The following is an 18832-nucleotide window of genomic DNA, read 5'->3' on the forward strand; positions in this document are numbered from 1 at the left end:
GTAGCCATTTGCTGGCACTGAATCAGGTCTAGTATTTGCAGCTGATTTTTCTGATTTTCTTTCACAGTGCATCATTTTAACCTCGCCCGAAGCAGAATGCCAGGCTTTGATTATGGTCCAGATAGCCTTGGATCAGGCCTAACTCCTCTGCATCTCTCTGACGATGGTGAGGGAGGAGCATTCCACTTCCACGATCCCCCACCTCCATACACGGCTTATAAATACCCAGACATTCAGCATCCTGATGATCCACCCCCTCCGTATGAGGCATTCATCAATTCAAACAGCATGCTTTGTGTAAGCCCAGGTGGGTCCGACTTACGCCATCTCTCTGTAGCATGATATTATAGCCATGATGATTGTGAGTAGGCTGGTACATGGTTCTTATCCATCTATCATAGCATCATTATCTGTAAAAGGTAGCTAAAGAGATTAGGCAAGCATGGTTCAGAGCGTGAGTCAAATCGTGGAATTAGAGTGGGGGAATTCTGTGGTGACAATAATTTTGAAGATCTGGTGGTCCACTCTCCTGGACTATGGTATGCTAGAAAGATATGGCACATTTCTTCAATACTGGATCTATTTAATCATGTAGTTCCTGCTGGCAAAGTATACTCCCCTGCTCCAGTACAATAACTCTGAAGAGGGGGCCCAACCCGAAATGTCATCTGTCCATTCTCTCCACAGATGTTGCCTAACCCACTGAGTTAATCAAGCACTATGTTTTGCTCAGGATTCCATCATCTGCAATTCCTTGCACCTACAGTTTATCCCTAGTTGCCCTTGGGAAGGTGGTTATGAGCCTTTCCCGTGAAACGCTGCAGAATTTGAAGGTATTCACACATTCCTGTTAAGTGGCAAGTTTCAGGATACTCTGCAACCAAGAGGGAGACCTGCAGGTAATGGTCTTCCCTTCCCTTTCTCTACTACGTTGTAAGATTATGAGTTTGGAAGATGGTTTTGGATGGGATACCCAACCTCTGTTGCTCCATATGTGCAAGTTCAAGTTTGTGTTTATTGTCACTTAACCAACTAAGGTACAGTAAAATTTGAGTTACCATACAGCCATACTAAGTGAAAAGAACACAATACACACATAAAATAAATTTAACATAAACATCCACCACAGTGGAAACAACATTCCTCACTGTGATGAAAGGCAATAAAGTTCAGTCATCTTCCTCCTTTGTTCATCCATGGTGGTCGGGGCCTTGAACCCTCCTCAGTTCGCTGCCGACGGTCCAATGTCCAAGCCCTCTCGTCGGGGTGATTGAAACTACAATGTCAGGACAGATTGGAACACTCCGCGGCATGGAGCTCCCGAGTCGGCCTCTTCTTACCGGAAACCGCGGGCTTCACGGTGTTAAAGTCCACAGGCCCCGCGGTCGGAGCTCTTCTGGCGATCCTCAGCAAAGGATCCCCGGCTCCGCAATGGTAAGTCTGCGCCGCACCCGCGGCTTGAAGCTCCGGGCCGGTCTCCAGGAAAGGCCGCACCACTCCATGTTGTTAGACCGCAGGGGGTGGGGGAGACGGAGATGTGACATGGAGAAAATCACATCTCCGTCGAGGCAAGTGACTGAAAAAAAGTTTCCCCCTATTTCCCCTCTCACCCCCCATATAAACTAACCAAGAAACATTGAAACAAACTTTTAGAACAAACGTAAAATAATAAAAAACAGTAGAAAGGACTGTTGGCGAGGCTGCCATGATGGTGGTGCCACCCGGTGGTAAGGTTGGTACAGTTACAGTTACATGTCTGATCAGTATTAACCCAGCATAATTCTAGCCTGTGGAAACAAGGAACTGCTGATGCTTGTTTACACAAAACAGACAAAGTACTGAGTAACTCAGTGTGTCCGGCAGCCTCTCTGGAGAATGTTGATAGGTAATGTTTCGGATCAGAACCCTTCAGGGTAAATGTGGCCTGGATGGAATGGCAACATCCAACAAGCTTGCCACCCTCCACAACAAGGCAGAATGTATGATCGGTTCCCACCGGGTTAGATACTGTGTTTGAGACTTGAGCGTGGGAAGTTGTATTCCATTGGGGAGAGTTTTAGAAATAAAGGAAAGAACTGCGTTTACTGCTTTTCCCCAACTGTGATTTTACTGCATGGAAGAGCTGACACCAGGCCAAGTCAACAATTGCTATCTCTAAGAATGTTAAGACTGTTTACAGCATTGTTGTGTTTACTCTGACCGCACCTTCAGAAGCTGTGGCCTTTGCTATGAACACCAAGAAGGGTGCACATCCTACAGATTCCTGTCCTAATTTGGAAATATTTTGCCATTCTCCCTGCCCAAACTTCCCCCATGGCTTGGTCTAAATAGTGAATGTCCCACGCCAACGGTGTGGAAGTGAGTATGTCACCAGAAAGTTTTAAGGAGACAGTTCACCTTCGAAGTAAGTAGGGATGGGCAATGCCCTCAACCTGAAAAATGGGAGCTCAATCTAGCTGCTCCAGAGACCACCAGAAGCCCTGCAAAAGTCTCTCCCCGGCCAGTATTTTGTTGTGCGATACCATTAATGAAATGTCTTTTGTTTTCAGATGGTGGTCCTGGGCAGGTGGTGGAACAGAGCAGCCAGCGCGCTGTAGCCGAGACCGTCATTGGAGAGCCGACTGATGTGAGCAGCTTCACTCTGGAGGTCGCCACAGAGGAACTGGAAGTCTCGGCTGGCAGCAGTACCTTACTGGTGCCACACCCCATCCACCCAGAGAGTGCGCTGAATCGCAGCAGTCACTCTTCAGTAAATACAGTGGTATAAATTGGAAGGGAGGGCGATTAATCATTGTTTTATTGAATTTGGGCAAATGTTTGCACAGTGCTATATTGACAATACCAGTCAGATGACTTAACAAGACTTTGGTTCTGGTCTCCAGCAGATTACCCTGTTTTGATGAATGAGTTGATCATTTGTGTATATATTGATGATGGAATGCAGCACGTTTCCCAGTTCGCGGGTATCGTAGGACATTAGAACCCTAAACGGCAGCTGTTTTTTTTTTGTGTTATTTTTAAATAGACTTTGCATACAAATACAGGGCTTAGAATCAAGAGGCTGGAAGAGACGTGAGGGATAGGTGGTTCTGTGTGCATCGCCAACCTGTGGGATAAGCAAGGCTCTCGGACTGGGAGTGGACCAGGCCCAGTCCTTGGCAAGTGCCGAGCGACGTCTCCACACAAACAGAAGTATAACTGATGAAGCCGGCTGGTACTGTTGCTCGGAGCAGCCTATGTAATACGAGGGTGAAAGGTAGGTGGGTGTACGCGTCACTGGGAGGGGGAGCAGAGTCACAGGCCATTTGGGGAGGGCAGGTGGTGTCATTCTGGGGCTAGGGTAGAGTCCTGGGAGGGGTTGTAACGCAGTCCTATGTGCACTTTGGTGGAGGGTGGTATACAGGGAGGTGGGTGGGGGTGAGCGAAGCCCTAGGATGGGGTACAGGGTCTGCAGCGCTTCATGAAGGGGTTGATGGTTTACAAGTTCTGTCGCAGAGGGAAGGGTTACGACTTCGGTCAGTGGGGTGGCTGCACGTCCTTTCACTCCAGGAGGGTGAGGAGAGGTCTCCACTCCCATTGACGCTTGCGGTGAGTGATCAATTCTGTGACGCATGGCAGGGGCGTTACAGCCTCCTGTGTAGGTGGATTGGGTTAAGGGCCTGAATCAGAGGGAGTGCACCACAGTGGGAGGTCTGGCTCAGTTGTATTTTTTAGCAGTACTGTATCAGTACTAATGTTTAATAAGCTGAGAATGGAGGGCTGCTGACTGGCCCAGAGTGGCAGGAGGTCCTATGTATTACACAGTGCACTCGCAAGCACTTCTCTATTCTCTGCTCCCTGCCCCTGCTCCCTCCCCTGGAGCTTTTCACTGCTGATGATATTGATCATTGCTATGGTGCAGTTAATAATGAAATGTCAACAATGTTGACGTGGTCTAATGATCACCTACATTGATGTGATTGATATGAATCAATGCTGTTAGTGCTGTATATTGATGTGGTGGCTGATAATCATGTTGATGTGATCTGATGATACCTATCAATGATTTTAATGTTGGTTGATGTGATTGCTGGGCTTTCTGTTGATCTGGTTGCGGTAGCCAATTTGTTGGAATAAAGTCCATTCAAATGGGGTTTTGGGAATTCTGCACTGTCTTTGTATCGGCTGGTCACGGTCCCTCCCTTCATTCCTCAATTGTCAAATAAACACAGACGTGCACATGCGCTCACAACCTATTCGAACACCGCAGTTAACAGACATTTGTAGTTTGTGATTGGAACTTTCTGTGGCAGTGGAAAGATTTTGATACTCGGTGAATAATAAGTAGACTAAATTTGATACCATTATTAGGTCTGTGTGTTTGTTCAGAATTTTCCATTTTTCACTTGTTCTTTCACTGCATCATGTAAGGACTGATTCAATGTCTTGTACTCCTGTTAACAAAATGAAATGCCAAATAAATTCTGAAGTGGAGATGGCTTTGTCATGATATCTTGCTGTCACTTCCCGTCAACATGTATCCCACGTTCATGAATACAACTGTTGGAATCTCCGCCCGTCTCCCTGGACTGAGCCCAGTTGATGGTTCTACACACTGCTGTCATATCGAGGCTCGCAGTTGGTTTACTTATGCAACCGTTGGCAGTTACTAACTAGAGCATAAGCTCTGGGCTTGCTGGTTTTAATTGAGAATAACACAACGTTACACATTGGACCTTAACCCAGAGATTCTGCTGCAATGGACTGTAACTGAGGGGCTTTGAGTAGATGGAGGTGGGGATTTACGTGTAGATTAACTAAAATTCAAAGTGAGTTATGAGTGAGACTGTGCCTCGTGGAACAGACTACGGAGGCACCTGTGGATCCAGCATTGAACCATGGTAGGGTTCATCATATTGACGGATGGATTAAAGTTGGATTGAGTTTTTGCATATTCCTGTGAATGGGGTGCACATTGGAATCTAATGTGAGGATTTGGATGATATTCACTGCACATATCTTATCCTTCACAAGCCTCTCCAGTAACTCCAGCTCACTGGTCTATAGTTTCCTGGTTTTTCCTTGCAGACCTTCATAAATGGAAACAGTCCAGTCACCCAGCTTCTAATGATTCATATATCTCAGAGAGGGTTCCTGCAATTTTTTTTCTCTAGCTTCCCATAGGCTGGATAAATCTTATCAGACCCATAAGATTTATCTACCTTCATACGCCTTAGGATGTCTAGCACCTCCTCGGTGGTAATACGGACTGTCCTCTCGACATCTACATTAACTCTCTCAAGTTCCCCAGTTTTCATGTTTTTCTCCAGTTAAAGTAAAGGCGTACTCATTGAGGACCTTGGCCATCACCTGAGGATCCAGACATAGTTGACCGCTTTGGTTTGTGCGAGATCCTATTCTCTCTTTAGGTACCCTTTTTTCCTTAATATACATACAATCTCTTTGGATTCTCCTTAATTTTATCTGTGAGGTTGTCTATTTTACCCTCCTGGTTTCTTTATTAAGTATGCTCCTCGGTCCCCTAAACTCCTCCAGATATGCACCTTGATCCCAGCTGTCTATACCTTTCCATGCCCCCTTTTTTCCCGACCAGTCTCAAAACGTCTCAGTCTTTGGACATCTCTTTACCCATGAAGATTCTACCTTTTAGCAAGTAGGTCTGAAGAAGAGTCCTGACCTGAAATGTTACCTATCCATGTTCTCCAGGATAAGTTACTCTAGCATTTTGTGTCATACTGACATCTACAGATACTTATTTCTACTTCAGCAAGTTCCTGTCAAATATCATCAATATTTAATAAATATAATTTAATATCTAGAATGACAGGTGTTGGGGATGGGGAGGGGTGTTAGGGAAATTAATGTATTGGGAGTTTACGTTAGAGAATAATTATATCTCGGGAATGATTTACATGGTGTAATTTATCCTGGGCTTTTGGGACAGCATAGTGTGCTGAAGAAGACTTGGAAAGGTTGCCTGACAATGAATTACAGGGTTAATTCCAAATTAGAAGTGTGTAAATAACAATAACAGGAAACTGGGCGTGGAATCCAATTGACTTGCTTATATATTAATTATTCACCACCTGCAAATGTGTCCTGGATAAGAAACCATTCTAGATGGTGGGGCATGTGGTGAGAACACATTGCAAAATGGAAACCTAATCCTGGGGTTGCATGGTTTTAACACAGTGAGAGGAAACGGGCATAGTATTTATTATAACACTTTGCGCCTCAAGGGGTGCAGATGACTGTCTCTGAGGAACATTCGGGTCTCCTTGCCTGCTAAACCATTCGTGGATTCATAGGCAAATTTGGACACTGGGAGTAGTAGCGGCCTGTGGGCCACGGTTCTTCGGCACCGACCAGGTCTTTTTCAAGTGCGCCTCTCCGATTAGTTGCGGGCAAAGATCCACTATAGGATCTTTGGTTGCGGGGCTGGATTTGGGTCTGGGTGCGGGTCACCGGGCTTGACATTAAAAATCAAAGTACTGGACGAACTGAGCGGGCCATATCCCTCTACAGACACTGCCCGGCCCGCTGAGTTCCCCCGGCCCTTTGTTATTGAATGCACGGCCCCACCTTGTGTCTCCGCACAGCTCGGCGCGGCCGCTCCCATTGGTTGCTGGGCGCAATGTCCCAGCTGTGATTGGTTGCTGGGCGCAATGTCCCAGCTGTGATTGGTTGCTGGGCGCAGACTTCCGAATTGATTTGTTGCTGGGCGCAGAGTCCGCGCTCCCATTGGTTGCTGGGCGCAGAGTCCGCGCTCCCATTGGTTGCTGGGCGCAGAGTCCGCGCTCCCATTGGTTGCTGGGCGCAGAGTCCGCGCTCCCATTGGTTGCTGGGCGCAGAGTCCCGGCCGTGATTAGTAGCGTGGATTGGCTGCTGGGCGGAGATTGGACGGAGTGAGATGTTGATGCAGGAGCGAGGTTGTTTACAAGTTGCAATGGATCCCAGCGGCGGCTCCCGGGGGATGAGGGACCGCGGCACCAGCACCAGCACCAGCAGCGCCCGGGGGAACGGGGACCGCGGCGGCGGCGTCGCCCTCCAGGGCCTCAAGCTGGCAGCGCTGCTCCTACACTTGTTGTCCGTGGTTGGAGCTGCCCCGCGACCAGGTGAAAAGCCGTGAGGGCCCCGTAGGGGGAGGGGAGAGAGAAGGAGAGGAGGGGAGGGGGAGAGGAGAGAGAGGGGAGGAGGAGAGAGGGGAGAGGGGGAGGGAGGGGGAGAGGGGGGGGGGGAGAGGGGGGGGGGGGAGGGGGGGGGGGCAGGGGGGGGGAGGGAGGGGGGGGGGGAAGAGAGGGGAGGGGGGGAGAGAGAGGGGGGGGGGGGGGGGAGGGAGGGGGGGGGGGAGAGGGGAGGGTGGGGGGAAGAAAGAGGGGAGGTGGGAGGAGAGGGGTTGGGGGATGCGAGAGGGGGGGGTAGGTGGGGATCGGAGGGGCAAGCTGGAGGGGAAGGGGGCAGGTGGTGTTGGAGGGAAGGTGGGGAGGGGAGGGAGCAAGGGGAAGGGAGCAACGTTATTGTAGTGTATATAATGGTAACTAACTTTAAGTGTTGAGTACTAGAATGGGCTGATTTGTGTCATGTGATATATTCAATATCGTATCAGTCTCGTGAATATGTGTGAGTATGTGCAGTGTACTTTTGTGAAATAAAGACCCACACTGGCATCAGCGTTTACTGACAACCTGTGCTTGCTTCTATCTACGTGCTGAAGTTGTAATATCTTACAGTTATGGTGCAGGTGAGGTTGAGATGAGGGGAGACAGAGCAATCCATCCAATCTCCACTGTCCAATACACACCACGTACTTTCCCCTGCTCCCATTCATCAATTGTTCCTACCTACTAATCACAACTCTCTCCTTCCCCACCAACAAATCAAACTCTCCCTAACATCCAAAACCTCTCCATCAGACCCTTCCTCATCATTGATGCCTCCCATCCGACCTCACCACGCACTCCTACTTTGCCGCATCCCATGCTCCCATTCCTATCCCATCTTCATCCTAACCCCCTATCAACCCCCTCAGGCCTTTGCTTCGACTTTCCATCCTGTCTCTTCTTCTCCCACACATTTCCACCCTCTCCTTCCCAAGGTCTGTGCCTCTCCGCCCTTCCCCCCCCCCCTCCCCCCCATGCTGTAATTGCTCATCATTTTCTGTGTTAATTTGTTGCAGAATGTGTACCTTCCAATGGAACAGATTTAAGAGCTGAGCAGCGTATTACATCAGGAGTAAATTGTACGAACTTGATGGAAAGCAAAAAGGATTTCAACTTGACTCTGTCCCAAAACAGCACAGGTATTGGGTGTCTGTGTGTGTGTGTGTGTGTGCTCGTCTGCGTCTGCCTGCCTGCTCCAAATCGCTAGGCGGTAGTGGTAACCTTTTTACATATTCTGACTCGCATTTTCCCCTCCACGCAGTAATCAGGTTCACTTATATTACTAAAACTCTGTTTGTTTGTATGCGTGTGCTTGACATCCCAAAACCCTGCCAAAACGGTACACTATAGCGCTACAATTTTTGGCCCATCTTACTCACCATTGTCCTGTGATGCAAATGAAACAAGTTTCGTTCAGATTGATGGTATATTTTACAAGTTATTGACATTTTAAACTTTATAAAAATCACTTTTCAAACCACTTTTCCACTTGCCGCGTTCGACATCACAATGGGATCCTGAATCTCATTTACATTTAAAAAATCGCGATTTTCAAAGAAACTTTTAATCAATTTCTTTGGTTTTCATTAACAGATAACACTATGTTTGGATATTTGGGTTATATTAAAGAAAAAACGTGATTTTCATTGAGATTTTTTTAATTTTTAAACAACACGATTTTCATTGTGGGGGATGGTGGGAAAGGGGGGAGGTGGGGGAGCAAGGGGATAGAGGGAGAGGAGGGGGGTAGTGTAGGGAGGTGAGAGGGAGGGGAAAGGGGGTAGGTGAGAGTGGGGGAGGAGAGAGAGAAACACACACAGAGACACACACACACACACACACACACACACACACACACACACACACAGACAGACACAGTTCTGTGCAGAGATGGTATGAAGTTGTATGCACATTGCCACTGATGGAGATAGACATTTTCTGCCGGGTCAGAGATTGCATAAATGGGGGCATTTCATTTTATGAAGGGTGATGTAAAGGGATGTGTTTTTTGGGAGTGGTAGGTGGTGCGCAGATTTGCGGATGTAGCCAAGAGTAGAATCATGGAGTCATACAACTGGTGCAGGTCGAAGAAGAGGTCCCACCTAAGTTAGTCCCGTTTACCATCACCTGGTGCACATCCATGTACGTCCAAAAGTCTTAACTGTTGTTTTGCAGCTGCCTCAACTATTTCCCCCCCCCCCCACTCTTTAACTATGCTCTCTAGTTTATCATTCGTATAGTATACAATTAGTATACAAACTTAAAGCACACAACATTGGGGGTTCAGTATTGATGTGGATAGAGAACTGGCTGGCAAACAGGAAGCAAAGAGTAGGAGTAAACGGGTCCTTTTCACAATGGCGGGCAGTGACTAGTGGGGTACCGCAAGGCTCAGTGCTGGGACCCCAGCTATTTACAATATATATTAATGATCTGGATGAGGGAATTGAAGGCAATTTCTCCAAGTTTGCGGATGACACTAAGCTGGGGGGCAGTGTTAGCTGTGGGGAGGATGCTAGGAGATTGCAAGGTGACTTGGATAGGCTGGGTGAGTGGGCAAATGTTTGGCAGATGCAGTATAATGTGGATAAATGTGAGGTTATCCATTTTGGTGGCAAAAACAGGAAAGCAGACTATTATCTAAATGGTGGCCGATTAGGAAAAGGGGAGATGCAGCGAGACCTGGGTGTCATGGTACACCAGTCATTGAAAGTAGGCATGCAGGTGCAGCAGGCAGTGAAGAAAGCGAATGGTATGTTAGCTTTCATAGCAAAAGGATTTGAGTATAGGAGCAGGGAGGTTCTACTGCAGTTGTACAGGGTCTTGGTGAGACCACACCTGGAGTATTGCGTACAGTTTTGGTCTCCAAATCTGAGGAAGGACATTATTGCCATAGAGGGAGTGCAGAGAAGGTTCACCAGACTGATTCCTGGGATGTCAGGACTGTCTTATGAAGAAAGACTGGATAGACTTGGTTTATACTCTCTAGAATTTAGGAGATTGAGAGGGGATCTTATAGAAACTTACAAAATTCTTAAGGGGTTGGACAGGCTAGATGCAGGAAGATTGTTCGCGATGTTGGGGAAGTCCAGGACAAGGGGTCACAGCTTAAGGATAAGGGGGAAATCCTTTAAAACCGAGATGAGAAAAACCTTTTTCACACAGAGAGTGGTGAATCTCTGGAACTCTCTGCCACAGAGGGTAGTTGAGGCCAGTTCATTGGCTATATTTAAGAGAGAGTTAGATGTGGCCCTTGTGGCTAAGGGGATCAGAGGGTATGGAGAGAAGGCAGGTACGGGGTACTGAGTTGGATGATCAGCCATGATCATATTGAATGGCGGTGCAGGCTCGAAGGGCCGAATGGCCTACTCCTGCACCTAATTTCAACGTTTCTATGTTTCTATTCCCCTACCCTGGGGAAAAAGGACTGCGTGCATTCACCCTCTCTATTCCCCTCATGATTTTATATAGCTCTATAAGATCACTTCTCAGCCCCCTGCATTCCAAGGAATTAAGTCCCAGCATTCCCAACCTCCCTATAGCTCAGGCCCTTAGGTTTTGGCAAAATCCTCATAAATCTTCTCTGCACTCTCTCCAGCTTAATGGCATCTTTCCTATAGCAGGGTGACCAAAACTGAACACAATATTCCACGTGTGGCCTCAAGTCTTGTACAACTGTAACATAAGATCTAAACCTGTATACTCAATTCTTCGACTGACGAAGGCCAGCATTTCAAAAGCCTTCTTCACCACCCCATCTACCTGCGATGCCACTTTCAGGGAATTTAATGCTAGTACCCCCACATCCGTCTGTTCTACAACACTCCCCAGGGGCCTACCCTTTACTGTGAAGATCCTGTCCAGGTATGTTATCCAAAATGTAACTCCTCATATTTATCTGAATTTGCCATTTCTCAGTCCACCTGCCTAGCTAATCAAGATCCCACTGTGATTATTGATAACCATCTGTCTGTGGTATCACCTATTTTGGTGTCATCTGCAAAATTACTAATCATACCTTGAATACTCCCATTCAAATCATTAATACAGATGACAAACAGCAATGGGCCCTGTACCGATCCTTGAGACATGTCACTAGACCCAGGCCTCCAATTCAAAAAACCTTCTACCATCACCTTTTCACATTTTGTGTCTCGTTAGCTAGCTCTTCCTGGATCCCATGTATTCTAACCATTAGAGCAGCCTATCATGTACGTTCTCCCTGTGACCACATGGGTTTGCACCTAGAGCTCCGGTTTCCTCCCATACTCCAAAGACGTACTTTTGGCTTTTGGCTTTGGTAAAAATTGTCAATTGTCCCTAGTGTGTAGGATAGTGCTAGTGTGCGGGGTGATTTACTGGTCGGTGCCGATTCCATGGGCCAAAGGGCCTGTTTCTGCACTGTATCTCTAAAGTGTTAGCCTAAAGTGTCGCAGACTGGGACCACAAACGCTAGGGTTGGGCTTTAGGAAGCACTGACTGGAAGTGAGCTAGAGTTTCTGTTGGGCATCTCTTAGCGTTCACTGTACCGGCAAGGTAACGTCAGAGTGTAGAGAAGAGACTAGTGGACACACGGACAGGAATCGGATGTCAGAGGTGAAAATAATGGGTATTGGAAAGAAGATGATAGGGATTGGAGACTTAATAGGGTTGGACAGTCCTGGTGGTAGTCCATATATAGGACACACAGAAAGGTATTTGACTATCATTTAAATGATGGGAAGCCTAGAACTGTGGAATAATGGAAACGCTGAGAGGTCTGTGAACAGAAATCATGTACAGTTTTTATTAATAAATAGAAGCATGGAATTGAAACCAGACATGGTTTAGTTATGTTTAAGAAGGAACTGCAGATGCTGGAAAATCGAAGGTACACAAAAAAGCTGGAGAAACTCAGCGGGTGCAGCAGCATCTATGGAGCGAAGGAAAAAGGCAACGTTTCGGGCCGAAACGTTGCCTTTTTCCTTCGCTCCATAGATGCTGCTGCACCTGCTGAGTTTCTCCAGCTTTTTTGTGTACCTATGGTTTAGTTATGTTTCAGTTTTATAAACATCTGCTTGGATTCAGTTTGGATAGTGTTGAGGTCTGGCTATTGTCGTGATAAAGAGGGTAGCATTGGATCAAGCACTGTGGATTCACCAGACTTGTACTTCAGCTAAAAGGCTATATTCCCATGATAGGATGCAGGGAATGATCTTGTAGAATGGAGATTACATAGTTATATAATTGAAGCGTTAGGTTAGGAAATTCAAGCCGAGATGTATTCAATGCCTGCTCACCCACTCCTCTGGCTTGCATTTGCGTCAGGGGCATCATTGAACGAAGACCACAATGAGACGACCAGGTTGCCAGAAACGGTGGAGCCTGGAGTGAGTGTGGCTCAGATCGACGAGCAGGTGAAGCCGCCCTCTGGCCGTGAGCCCGGCGTCCAGCGACCAGTCACTGGCGGTACCTTGCCCGTGAGGCAGTCTGCCAAACAGAAACAGGACCTCGGAGTTCTAGGTACAGTCTCTGCACTCTAATACTAGCATGGTTACAGGAGGGGGCCATTCGGCCAGTCGAGTCTGTGCCAGCTCTTTAACAGCAACACTGCTTGTTCTGCTCCCCTACACATTCATTCTGCTACTTGTCCTGCATCCTTTTAAACACTGAATCTGCCCTCGCATTCTGATCCCCCAATCGCATGCCCTGTATAATTTACTTTCCCTGATGTTATTTTTGATTCGAGGCTGGTCAACATCATTTGATGACTTCTCACTCTAGAACCCTCTATCTATATACCCTTCATAATTTTAACAAGTACCCCTTTCAGATTTCACCCCTCCCCCCCCCTTGCTCTGTTCCAGCAAGAACAGCCCAGCGTCTCCAGCCTGTACGCATCACTAAAGCCATTTGGCAAATCTTGTCAGCGCCCACTCTGGAGTTTAGTTTAGTTTAGTTCAGAGATACAGCACTGAAACAGGCCCTTCGGCCCACCGGGTCCGCGCCGACCAGTGATCCCCGCACGTTAACACTATCCTACACACACTAGGGACAATTGTTACATTTCCCAAGCCAATTTACCTACATACCTGAACGTCTTTGGAGTGTGGGAGGAAACCGATGATCTTGGAGAAAGCCCATGAAGGTCACGGGGAGAACATACAGACTACAGGAGCAGTCACATCTTTTCTGCAGTGTGGTGACCAGAACTGCACACCATACTCCATCGTGGCCTAATCGAGGCTTTATGAAGTTGGACCCAGACCATCTTGCATTTGTACTCAGTACCCTGGTTAATGTAGTCATGCATCCAATGTGCCACTTTCACCACCCCACCTACCAGTGCTGCCACATTCGGGGGGTCTTTTAGACTTTAACATTGCTTTGTTCCTCAATACCCCCTAGAGCCCTGCCCATTCATGGTGTATAATCTATGCTGATAGACCTCCCAAAATGAGCATCTCATTAGGCTTGTCAGTATGAAATGCCATCTGCCATTGCCTCGTATTGATATAATTCTACAATCTAAGACTACCCTCTTCTGCATCAGTATCGACTGTCGTTCAAAATGTTCATATGCAAGTTGTTAAATGTATTTAACAAACAGCAAGGTTACCACCACAGACCCAAGAGACACCACTGGCCGCAGGCTTCCCTTCAATGACAACCCTCCACCCTCTGCCTCCTATTACCACACTTGTTTTTTTAATCCAGTTTGGCAACATGCTCTGAATTCCACAGGCTCCAACCCTTTGCAGTAATGTTCCCTGAGGAGCCAAATCAAAGGTCTTACTAAAGTCCATGTAAACCACATTAACCACACTGCCCTCATCAACATAGTTACTGCTTCAAAAAAATTCAAATACATTTAGTCAGACATGATCTCCCACCACCTACCATGAAACTATTCATCCTCAATCCATGGCTTTCCACATAGAATCTTACCCCTCAGAATTAATTCCATTATCGTCACTACTGCTGACGTTAGACTAACTAGTCTGTGACTACCTGGATTATTCCTGCTGCCCTTCTTGAATAAAGGTGCACGTTTGCTGCCTTCCTTTCATCTGGTGCTTCGCTTGTCGCCAGAGGATATTGAAATATCTTGTCACGGCCTCGGCAATCTCCTCCCTTGCCTTCTCTAGCATCCATGCGATCATCTCATCCGGCTCTAGGAGTTTATCCAACTTTATGCCTATGAAGACATCTAATACTTGGTCTTATTTAATAGCTAGAATTTCATTACTCCAACAGAAATCTCTATCCACAATGTCTCCTCAGTGAATACAGGTTGGGTGACACAGTGGTAGGGTTGCTGCCTTACAGCGGCAGAGACTAGGGTTTGATCCTGACTACAGGTGCTGTTTCTATGGAGTTTGCATGTTCTCCCTGTGACCGCGTGGGTTTTCTCCGGGTGCTCCCCTTTCCTCCCACATTCCAAAGACCTGCAGGTTTGTAGGTTAATTGGCTTCTGTAAATTGTTCCTAGAGTTTAGAATAGAACACGTATACAGGATGATTATTGGGCGGCACAGACTCAATTATCGATTAACCAAACACACAATCTTCAATGCTCATGTTCATCTGCCTTGCCAATCTGGCTGCTTATGTTAAAATAGATTCCATTTTGCCTTCCAGTCCTAGTGTGTCCTGTTTCATGCCCATGTCTGTGGACTACACTTTACAACTTTGTCTTATACGTTTGTTTGAACCTCGCTCTTGCTGTTTTTCTACTCATTGTCCATTCCTCCTGCTAGTTTAGTTAAAAATGTCCTCAACAGCATGAGCAAATATATTGGACCCATTCACGTACAAGTTCCACCTTCCCCTGAAATGTTCTGGAGAAGGGTCTCGACCAGAAACGTCACCCATTCCACTCTCCAGAGATGCTGACTGTCCCGCTGAGTTACTCCAGCTTTTTGTCTACCTTCTATTTAAACCAACATCTGCAGTTCTTTCCTACACGTGCTGACCAGATGTTCATCTAAGCTAGTCCCATTTGCCTGTGTTTGACTCGTATCCATCTAAACATTCCATATCCATCTGCCTGTCCAAAAGTCTTTAAAGGTTTGTTGAACCTGCCTCAACTACTACCTCTGGCAGCATGTTCCATACGCCCACCACAAGCTGTGTGAAGGAGTTGCCTCTTGGGTTGCTATTAGAGCTTTCCCCTCTCATTTTAAACCTCTGCCCTGATGACCTTAATTCCCCAATCCTGGGAAAACGTGTGTGCATTCTATTCCCTTCATGATTTTGTACACCTCTGTGAGATCACCCCTCACACTCTTGCGATTCAAGGAATAAAGTCCTAGACTGCCCAATTTTTCCCTATAACTGCGTCTCTCTCGAGTCCTAGTGATAAGCATTAGAGGTCTGCCAGCTTATGTTTGACCCAGACCCAGCTACGTGTTTGCTTACAAGTATTGACTCGACACTGGGTATGGTCACCAAGTAGCATTGTTCAACACAAGATCGCATTCAGAGGTATTGAACCTGTAGAGCTCATTATTGTGAAACTCTTTACCCCCAGGCTCTGAAAAGTCTGCCTGTGACCACACAACTTTTCCCCTTTTCCACATTGGTTTATTTTTCAATCCTAGGTCGGGCTATGGCGATTGGAATGATTATCATCATCATATGTTTGGGTTCCGGCATCACAGTGGGATACATCTACAAACGGTAAGGACAAGCCTCCTGGAGTGACTGGAAGGTGTGTCATCTGGTAGTGGGATGCAGTATTGAGCTGAGAGACCAGGGTTGATTCCTGTTGAAGTCTAGGCATGGGTTCCAGGTCCAACTGTTGGTTCATGTCTCACCACTGGCTCCCGGCCTGAGCGCCGGCTCGTGTCCAGCCATGTTGGCTGAGTATCGGCTGGGCTTTATTCCAGTGGGCCACATCAGGGCTTCTGGTTCGAAAGTATCAGAGGGCTGGTCAAGAAGTAATGGAGGTGTAGAGTGGGATGTGACATTAAGGCAGAGGGTCAGCTGTGACAGTATTGAACGGTGGTGCAGCAAGCCTGCTCCACGCACGTTGGTGCTCAGCTGCCTGGCCTTTGGCCCCAGGCTGGCCACAATCAACCCACTTCACTTTGACTCCACCTTCATTGCCTTTGCGCCGTTAAAGCTGCTGCTGCTGCTGCTGCTGCTGTTGGCATCTGCTGGGCAGCATCTCTTCCTTGTATCCTAAATCCCAAGGGACGCCGGCTTGAACAGATCTGGTGGGCAACAGTCGGGCTGGGCTGAGGCATATCCACCGGAGCAGCTGGCAGAGCAGCAATTCCGGACTGCAGTCTCTGGGAACCTCTCCCTGTCCTCTCCACATTAGGGGTGGCACGGCGGTGCAGCGGTAGAGTTGCTGCTTTACAGTGCCAGTGACCGTGGTTAGATCCTGACTAAGGGTGCTGTCTGGATGGAGTTTGTATGTTCTCCACGTGACTGCATGGGTTTTCTCTGGGTGCTCTGGCTTCCTCCAACAGTCCAAAGACATACAGGGTTGTAGGCTAATTGGCTTGGTATAGTTGTAAATTGTCCTTAGTATGTATAGGATAACATTAGTGTGTGGGGATCCATGGTCGGTGTAGACTCGCTAGGCCCAAGAGCCTGTTTCCGGGCTGGCTCTCTAAATTAAAGTAAACTAAAAATGTCTCCAGTAGCAAACAGACAGATCATGGATCACTATGTCACAGCTACTGGATGTATCCACTGTCTGCCTTCCTTTGGGCTAACTCAATTCCTATGGGAATGTAATGTCTCTACCATCACTGATGGTCCCTTCAGCCTCTAATCCCTGGGCTCTGGAATGTTTCCCCTTGTAGTCTACCACTGACCAAGCTTTGGCTCCCGTCCCTCAAGTTCGGCCCGGAGTGAAATGTTGCCTGATAGCAAAGCTCTGCATTAAAGTTACTCGATAAACGGATGTGGCTGAGAAATTTATGGGACTTGGTACCATTTTTATTGTAGAGGACGAGCTATAAAGAAGGAACAGGAGCAGCGGGCACGTGAACAAGAGATCCAGCGAATCATGTTGCCGTTGTCGGCCTTCACCAACCCCAGCTGTGAGCTGGAGGACGAAGTGACGGTGATGATGGTGAACCCGCAGGCACTGACCGGGGAAGACAGTGAGGCGGGCAGTTCTCGTGCAACCGTCACTGGCACTCCTGGGGCTTGAGTTACGGCGCAAACCAGTGGAAAGGTTCTCTGGCTGTGGACTCTGACGATGGAGCGAGCTTGCGTGAAACTTTATAACATGTCTCCGGACACACAACTCATTCTGACAACTGGCGCACTGTGGAGTTTCTCCTTCCTGGAAGGATCAGGCCATTTCTGGGTGTTGATAATCAATGCATGAAGAGCGTTTAGCAGTATCCAGCAGTGAATCATGTGATGGTTCTGTTTTATATTTTAGGCTGCATTTTAAGCATAACCTGGGTTTGGACAGCTTGTGTTTCAAACTTTAATATAGATGTTTCTAGAGGTGGGGGTTGGAATTACTGTGTGAAGTATTATGCGCCACAAGTGGAGAGAGCAACGTAACCGGGTTTAAAGATGGGAGGGTAGGGCATGCAGGGTGTCTCCGTTCAGTAGGATGGTGATTGATCAACTCCTTGTCCTGTCCTTCCACACATTCCCCTCAGTGCCTTGTACTCTGTCGATAAACTCTAAATGCCCTGTGGCAACTTTGATTGAGGCTCTGATCCCTGTCCAACGGCCTAGTTCTGTCACTCTGTCCTTATTGTAGACACTCCAGTGGGGGGCAGAGCCCGAGCTTCCACGAGGCTGAGCTCCACAGCCACTTGCTCAATCTGTGTGACTGAACATATAACCCCTGCTCTTGGGATGAACCCTCCACATCCCAGGGATCAGTTGAGTGTTTATCAGTGTGTCCCTGCTTTCAGCACAAGAATATCACTCCTCAGGAAAGGATACTGAAACTGAACAAAATACTCCAGCTGCAGCCTCACCAAAGCCTTAGCAAGTGCACGAGCAGCATTCTCTGTCCTCTTTAAGCAAAGACCTCCAGTATTGGAATCGCTGATCACCTGCTGTTAACTCTCAGGGATTTGCCTGACTCAGGCCAAATTTTTGCTTTTCCATTTTTCACATTTGACCCCCCCCCACCCTCACACTCAGTCAGCCCCTCCCTATCCAATCGCAACCACACTATGTTCCTCCCCACCCCATTTCCACATACAGCCCCTCTCCCCACCCCATGGAATGCCCCACTCAGCGCCCCCATAAACCAGCCTACCCTTTAATCATTCATGGAATTAACAATGGCGAGGAGCGCACCAAGCAACCTCAGAGCTGTGGAACTAACTGAGGAAGCTGGTCTGGTGAGATTATACTGCAGGATTGCATGTGTCAACATTGTGGACCTACCCCAGAAACACAAAGGCAGTGGGATGGGAACTGAGCTCCTCAAATCTGCTACCTCTTACCTAGAATGATGGTGAACATTTAAACAGTCAACATGATAGTGGCAGGGTCTGGCACTTGATATAAAAGATGACTGTGAAATATTCACAGCCTGGAGTTGTTGAGTACCCGATCCCCCTCTAACTCCCTTCACAAGGAATCACTATGAGCTCAGATGGAGCATCCCTTATTGGTGCTGAGTATATGCTACAGAACCAGCCATCTCTTAACTCAATCCAGGGGTTCACTACAGCTCTTCATCAGGACAATGCTCTG

At 47.5% G+C, this 18832-nt stretch overlaps 2 protein-coding genes across 4 annotated transcripts in view; both read left to right on the forward strand.

Moving 5' to 3' along the window:
* Positions 1-4473, forward strand: part of dgcr2 (DiGeorge syndrome critical region gene 2) — a 31502-nt gene extending 27029 nt beyond the window's left edge. For 2 of the 3 annotated variants that reach the window (XM_033043505.1, XM_033043504.1), the window contains 2 exons: positions 68-307; positions 2550-4473. In XM_033043505.1, coding sequence (XP_032899396.1) covers positions 68-307; positions 2550-2767 — 458 coding nt within the window. In that variant the 3' untranslated portion in view covers positions 2768-4473. The remainder of the gene's footprint in view (positions 1-67; positions 308-2549) is intronic. The other variant, XR_004415715.1, reaches the window with a different exon arrangement.
* A 2411-nt stretch (positions 4474-6884) lies between these two features.
* Positions 6885-18420, forward strand: pik3ip1 (phosphoinositide-3-kinase interacting protein 1). The gene is made up of 5 exons (XM_033043506.1): positions 6885-7115; positions 8177-8299; positions 12468-12662; positions 15742-15820; positions 17102-18420. The coding sequence occupies exons 1-5, from the start codon at positions 6911-6913 to the stop codon at positions 17307-17309; spliced, it is 810 nt and encodes a 269-aa protein (XP_032899397.1). The 5' UTR covers positions 6885-6910; the 3' UTR covers positions 17310-18420.
* Positions 18421-18832: the final 412 nt, after the last annotated feature.

Source organism: Amblyraja radiata, chromosome 25, assembly GCF_010909765.2.
Source record: "Amblyraja radiata isolate CabotCenter1 chromosome 25, sAmbRad1.1.pri, whole genome shotgun sequence".
In the NCBI taxonomy this organism is placed as follows: Eukaryota; Metazoa; Chordata; class Chondrichthyes; order Rajiformes; family Rajidae; genus Amblyraja; species Amblyraja radiata.